This window comes from Solanum verrucosum, unplaced genomic scaffold (assembly GCF_900185275.1).
Source record: "Solanum verrucosum unplaced genomic scaffold, falcon-dt-bn FXZP01000028.1, whole genome shotgun sequence".
NCBI classification, from domain to species: domain Eukaryota; kingdom Viridiplantae; phylum Streptophyta; class Magnoliopsida; order Solanales; family Solanaceae; genus Solanum; species Solanum verrucosum.
In genome coordinates, this window is record NW_026020183.1 from 458011 (window position 1) to 465892 (window position 7882).

Sequence of the window (7882 nt, forward strand, 5' to 3'; positions counted from 1 at the left end):
AAAGCTCGGGAGAGAGGCGAATGGCAATAGTTCGCTACGGGTTACAATTAAATCAAAATGTGGTTATAACATTTAATTTGAATTAATAGTTTGCTATTTTATACAATTTTCCCTAATAATTAATCACACGCAATTATTTTTTTAATTCTACCGGTTTTTCTTAAATTACAGAAATCCCATACTTTTAAGGCAACATTACAATATATCCCTTAAAAGTTTATAATTACAGAAATCCCTCAAATGGATACAATAATATAAGCGCTAATATATTAATCTGATGCACGAGATACATTAATCGTTAAGTAAGATACATTACATTTTATACATGATACACTAATCTGATGTACATTTTATACATGATACACTAATCTGATGCGCGAGATACACTAATCTGATGCGCTGATACATTAATCTGATACGCGAGATACACTAATCTGATGTGTGAAAATGAGGGATTTTGGAGATTTATAAAACTTATAGGGGATAATGGTAATAAGTAAACTAAAAGGTGGATTTCTCTAATTAATCCTTATTTTTTTACTGGGTTTGTTGGGTTTTATAAGAATTCTATTACCATGTTTGGAAAAAATCAAACTATTATTATATGGGGTTATCTATGTACTTAAACTGTATATTTAGGTTTTTTCCCCTATAATAGACTACACAAACCTCAATTTACCCTCTAATCACAAAAATAAATCAAGGGACTTACCTCTTGAAGATTCCTCAAAATCTCTTAAAAGCTCATGATTTCAATTCTTGAATTCTAAGGATTAGAATGATGATTCAAACTATAATTTTTTTTAAAAATAAATAAATGTAATAATTGTGTGAATTGAGTAGAAACTCACATTAGAGGAAGTCCTAGAGTTTTTTTCTCCTCAAAAGTCGATCAAAAAATAAAATAGGATATAACAATTCGACTAAAATGCATATTAATAAAGCTTATGTCGTTTTGACCTATGGTAACTCTGAACCAATCAAAATGTATAACTGTAACTGATATACTCATGATATATGTTTAATATATTTGTGATATACATATGATATATTATACGTAGGTCATGTACGATCAACATACAACTTGTATGTCCCATGTACGTGTGTCCTTCATATGTTAATCCAATTAAGTTCCAATAACTATGATTTTTGTACATCCATCTAATATTTGGTATACGTCTCGTATATCACATATACATCTCGTAGGTCATATATATGACTTGTATATTAAATATATATGACTATCATAGTTGGATACTTTTTAATAAATCGTGCATATCAATTTGTTCATTGCTTGGATTAACCTGATTTCTATATGATTGGAAAGTTATTTGCAAAGGGTTACAACTTTCATGCCTAGAGTATTCCCAAATTCACCATCAATTAATAATTATATGTATTTGAATTGAGGCTTTGTGCAAACTCATTAGGAACTTTTGATTTACTTGTACTTTTCAACTTGTTTTTGACCTAATTAGAGTAATCTTTATACCCCAAATCACTTTCAAAGAACCTTGTACAGTTAATGTACGTAACACATTTGTTACTCAATTTGGAATTAACCATAAAGATTTAGGGGTCGTTTGATAGAGTGCAGAAGAATAGTGTTGAATATAAATAAAAAATATAGATGGTGTATTAGTAATATTGATATTAATAATGCTTACATTAGTTATGCTAAAACTATTTCTTATGTAGGGTTTGATTTGGTGTATTAAAAATAATATACATTGCATAATTTCTAAGTAATAATATTTGCTTACAAAATAAGAATTTTGAAACTCCGAATTATTAAAAATAATATAGAGAAAATATATTGTATATTCAAATCGATTAAACTTGAAACCTATATATTTTGACTTGACAAGTAACATATCTATTATATTCAAATATCGAAAAGATATTAAATAATTTTTTTATGACCGCGTGAAGTACAGATAAGTTCACTAGTTATATATATATAAACTAGTTAATTTTTCTGTTAAATCCTAAAAAAATAAAATACATTAACTTGTTGATTTTTCTATTTTATCTTTGTAAATAATTGAAAAGGGAAACTTTTATGATTTTGCAAAAAGCAAAGAAGATCAGAGTGTAAATCATTAAAAATAATAAAATAAGATATAAGTCATAAAAGAATATATGCATATATATATATATAGGGATGCAAAATAAGAAATTACTCTTTATTAACCAATTTGGTTGAAAAGTGGTCTTGAAAACTGAACAATTAAATTAATTTGAAAAATGAAAAATATCTCAAAAATTCAATTAATATGGAATGAAGGGAGTAATTGGTAAGGCATTAAATGAAGATAGAGAGGGGGAAAAAAGAAGTAAGAATTGTTAGGGGAAATGGGAGCAAAATCTCAAGGTTACTCCTAAAAGGAGTGAAGTTAACAAGTCAATAATTTCCATATTGTTGTTTCTCCATGTTTAGCATTGGCATGTCCTCTACTTTCGCAACCACTTTCTGTTGAGGGAAAACATTATATTTCATATCTAACCAACAAACCTATCTGAGGTTAGACATCATATATATTGGACCACTCCACCACCCTTCTTTTTGTATATACACAACAAGATGTGATTGCTAGTTTGGGGGATACTTATTATTATTGTGAATAAGTGCACCTCCACCATGTGCTTGCCTTAATTTTCATGACTTTGTTAACCCTTTTTTTTTTTGAACTTTTATTTTGATGATTCTAGCTAGCTAGGTACATAAAAGTATTTATATTATATCAAGTCATGACTTTAGACCTAGTAGCTCTGGTTGTTTTGATACCATGTTGAAATGTGTAATCATCTTATCTAAAAACATAAACTGTTATAGAGAACACACTATTATTAGTTAATTGTATTCTCAACGTCACTTGCTACCACATGTTAAAAAAAATTAGTTTATGGTGGAAATTATTTTCTCAGTTTGCTAGTGTGTATTTGTCTATAAGGAAGTCCTGGTTGGGAACAAACTATTCTAGGATTGATTATTTTGAGATAAGTTATTTCATCGTGTCTATGTGATAATTTATTTTATCACTAAGGTATAATGGTGGAATAAATAATCTTAGGTCTGCCTAATACCTCCAACAAAACGCAGGGTAAAATAATCCTGTATTTTATCTTTGAGATTATTATACCTTATACATCATACAAAACGACTCCTGAATCCTATATTTTGTTTTTGCCTTCCTTCGGATTTTTTAAACTCGGAAAAAAAGTTCTCCCCCATTTTGCTTTCTTTCTAGTCCTTTTTTTTTAATCTTTTTCTTTGGTCAATCTCTTGTTCTGACATTATTTGATCCTAGTAATCTGACACTATTTGACCAAACACAAAATAAATAAATTAATTAATTAAGAAGTTGAAAAATCACAAGACAAAGAAATCCACTTTCTTCATTTGCGATGTTACCTTTTTTATTTTGGGTAAACTTATCTACTGTCAATATGAACACTTTGGTTTAAAAGTAAATCAAAACAAGAGGTGTTTATTCAAATAAATAAAAAAATTTAAGGGATGCCTTAGTACTTATTTCTAGTACAAATTGCAGGTTTTTTTTGTACTTTTAACAGTACAAAAGTACTTTTATAATACTTCTTCACTTCTTTCCTTTTTAATCAATTTAAAAAAGAATGATTTTTTTTTTTTTTTTGTTAATATTTTAATTTCAATTTTTTACGTGACATGTTTAAGGCCATAAGATTAAAGAGTAATTTTATACATTTGATATAACTTTAATTTAGGACCACAAGATTCAAAAGTCTTTTTTATTTTCTTAAATTTTGTGTCAAGTCAAACTAGATCATTCTTTATAAAGCGAAGGGAGTAAACATTAATGCTAAGTATTATATGTATAGAATAATGATAATTCAGTCAAGACTCCAAGATCTTAGTTAATTTCATGAAATGCTACGATCTTCACTATGTAATGACAGAAACAGGCAGAGGTCATGGAGAACTATTATTGTTAGCTACCTTACAAAGAAGACTTCTCCGCAATTATCATTTAATTTCCACTTTATTACTCTCTCTTCCATTTTATATTACACTTTTCAGATTTCAAGATTCAAATGAATCTGTTTTTGCTTGTAAGTTTTTTATAGATCCTTTAAACATTTTGAATTATCAATTATTGTAACTTATAGTACTTTTTACGTAGTTTACAAATATATAAATTTCATTTCAAGAAATTTGAAAATTCTATGCACAAACTCCCGATCAAACTTAAACTGTTTGACTCTTTAAAAACGAAAAGTGCCACATAAATTGAGACAAAGGGAGTATTAAATTTTTTATGCTTTACTTATGTAAATACGATTGTTCATCACATGTTCTTCAACAACATTTATCATCTTCTGATAAAATTCTCTCTTGTTATTTTGTTAATATTTTATTGTCGATTATCCACTTTGTTAGTTCAATTATTTCGCCATAACTCCTTTACATTATCAAAAAAGAATTGATATAGATCTCATTCAACAAATTCACTTGATTAATTTTTTTTTAGAGAAGGCGAAATTTGATTAATTGATCAGAGGAAAGAATCAAATAAAATTTTAAAGTAAACATACTAAACTAGTAGAAAAGAAAGCACAATTAAATTTTGAATTTTGCTTTTCAAGACTTTTTCCAGCTTTAAGCCTTTTAACCTAAAACGAAAAGACAAATTTCTACTTCCAATATATTTGTTGTATAGTTGGTTCTTAACCAAATCTTTCATCACCTAATTTTTTAGGTCTAAAGAAAATAACACATTTTTCTAACCTCATAAATATTTACATAACTTATTTTAAATCACAAATTTAAAAAAACTCTCTTTATCTTTAATATCGGCTTAAATAAAAATAACTCATATAAATTACTACAGATAAAGTATTATTTTTGTTTAAAGCAAGCAAAAATGAATAGCTGTAAAATGTATAGGCCCACATTTCATGTAAATTTAAAGAGAAGTTGAATGAGGAATAGAGATATCATTTGGTCGGGAGGCAAGCATAAAGAGAACCCATCATCATATTCCCCATTCATTTTCTATTCTTTTTTCCAACCATACTCTAAATTAATACTCCTATTAATATTTTTTTAAAAAAATATTAAAAAAACAAACTAAAAAAACTTCAGAATAATTTGCTTTTCTCCTTTTTCCTCTTCATACATCCCAATTTTTTTGTTTTACTTGTTCTATACAAAAATAAAGACCACCATAATTATATTCCCAAAAACGGCCACTACTAACTTGGCCCTTCTTCCTTTTTTTTTACCTGCCAGTGAATTTTTGAGACTCACGTGCCGTTACCGTCACCTTCACAGTCAAGCACACTGTTACTCTCGCCGTTTAACTTTCCACCATATTCTGATCCTCCTCACCCATTTCGCCGTTACCGTCATTTTCTCCGTCTTCGTCAATCCATCTCTCTACCGGTGTACACTCTGCTTTATGACGCATCTTCCAATCAAGCGCCTGGCAAGCGCGTGAGCAATAGTTAACTGTACCACAAACAGAGCATCGACGGAATTCATGCCTCCTACTTTCGGGTCTTCCACAACCCGCATGTGAACAAAGGCGGAGCCCCGAACCCGGGACTCCGCCTTTTGAAGAATTCAAAAACCATTCAGTTAAAAACTGATTAGCCGGGTGGGCTTCCGGGGCAGGAACATTACACCCGAAATCACTCAGTAACGGGCACCCGCTACCTGCTCCGTGCCGGTGATGAGGCAGTGGGTTCCACGTCAGCCACCCGCCGGCGGTCAGAGCTGAAGGTGTCATCGATAAAACGGCAGCAAGCTCACGCGCGTTGGCTTGGACGAGGAATCGCCGACCTTCCGCGATGTTTTGCTTCACGCCGTACCCATCTTGAAGACAGTGACCAAGCTCTCTCAAAGCATCGATGTGGCCTAAGAAGGCGGCGCGTGCACACAGAGCAACTCCGGCCCGGAGGTCCTTGTCGTTCTTCGAACCACCGCTGCCGTTGAACTGGATAACGGCCAGAGAGTAGAGCGACGGCGCGTGAGAGCTAATCGCCGCCTTCGCCATCAAGGACGCGCCGCTTCCTCGATTTTGTAAACAGTAGAATCGAATCTGTGTCCAACAATAAAAAATCGCACTTAATATATACATATATATATATATATAATTAATTTTAATTCCTCATTAATAAAATTAATTGTTATTAATACTCACCATGCCAAGGGTGTAACAAGCTTCAACATTTCCGGCGTCGGCGCATTGTTTGAGAAAGCGTTGAGCAGATTCCGACCAGTTTTGTGCTTTCACGGTTAACATTTTCTGAGAAGCTTTTGATAATACAAGCGAATGATGACCTAGCCCATTTAGTCTTTTGCATCTGCATATAAAAAAAAAAGCATAGCCCCATTAGATACAGATTTTTTTAGTTTAGTTTTGATAAAAAGAGGATCGGAACCTACGTAATCAAAACGTTAACGAAATCAGCCGGCGAAGCAGCAGAAGAAGTGAGTTTGCAGAGAATAGAAACAACGAGATCATCCGGCAAAGAATCAAAAAGATCAGGATGATGACCAGTAATCTCCGGCGAAAGTTTAGATCTTTTCCGACGGTCTCCGATGCCAGAAAAATCATTTCTTTTCCTCTTAATAATTTTGTTTTCTATACACATGTTTACTTTTGGATTTGGATAACAAAGCCCTCTCCTTGTTCTCATTCCTTTATACACACAAACAAAGATAGAGAGAGTAAAGAAAAGAAGGGTAAAGTAAAACAAACAAACACCAACGACGACAAAAGCCGAATGCTCTGTGTATAATATATATAAAAACTCAGGACCCAGGCGCAGGATTAGAGATCAGATGAAATGACTTAAATACCCCTTCAAATTGGTCTCTACCTTTGAAGATAATAAAAAGTTGGTCAAACGGCGCTGACCAGATCCGTCGTCGAGGACACTTGCTTTAATTTTTTATTTATTTATTTGCTGCATACGCCAAAAAGGTTTAAAAAAAGTAAAATAATTCATTTTTTCACAAAAAGAGAAAGATGTATATAATTACAAACAAAAGAATTAATTTTGTGCTATATCTTTTTTCTAACAAACTGATTAATCGTAATAATAATAATATGGTATGTATATACAATGGAGCTACTAATGTTGTTTAAGTAGAGATTCGAGGTAGTTGTTATTTCTGTTTGTTGGTTTTAATTTCTATGGGGTTTGTTTTAAAAGTAGTTAATTTTGTTGTGATTAACTTAAATAGGCAACTAATTACAGTTTGTTTTAATTTCTACGTTCTTTGTTTTAAAAGCGGTTAATTTTGTTGTGATTAAATTAAATACTATTTTATAAGGAATAGTGTATTTGTGGTAAAGTAGAAATTGAGGAATACGTATGGTAGATGAGAGAGGGGAAACATTTGTAACAAAATTCAGGTAGCAAATTTTGGGGACTGAACGACCCATCCACTTTAAAGGTCAAAGGGGTGATTTCAGCAATTGCACGACTTTTTTACTGCTATTTTGTTTTTACTTGCATTCTCAGTTTACGTTACACATACTATTCATTTGTTTTTCATGAATTTTAAGATATACTAAATGGGATAGTTGATTAGGGTTATGTAAAAGTATTAAAATATAAAAATTAATTATGAAAAAATTGTTGGGTTTTAGTAAGGTGTGAATGAGAATTAAGAAGAGAAAATGGAAAATGTGGGGGAACTAATTTTGGAGGAAAATGAAAAGTCATTTCTTCCATATTGGTAGAAGAAAGGAAAATTGGTGTCCTTATATTAGGAAACACTTCATTTAGTTCTTAAAGGATTAAGAAGAAGTTGCCCCCTCGCGCTGTCATCGTCGTCGCTCGCTTGAATTCGGCAAATGAATTGATTGATAATATTTTTGGACAAATT

At 31.3% G+C, this 7882-nt stretch overlaps 1 protein-coding gene across 1 annotated transcript; it reads right to left on the reverse strand.

Annotated features, from left to right (window-relative positions):
- Positions 1–5122: 5122 nt before the first annotated feature.
- LOC125829248 (F-box protein At1g67340) lies at positions 5123–6753 on the reverse strand. The gene is made up of 3 exons (XM_049508500.1): positions 6431–6753; positions 6186–6348; positions 5123–6083 (listed from the first exon to the last, which is right to left on the reverse strand). The coding sequence occupies exons 1-3, from the start codon at positions 6682–6684 to the stop codon at positions 5340–5342; spliced, it is 1161 nt and encodes a 386-aa protein (XP_049364457.1). The 5' UTR covers positions 6685–6753; the 3' UTR covers positions 5123–5339.
- Between the last annotated feature and the right edge of the window lie 1129 nt (positions 6754–7882).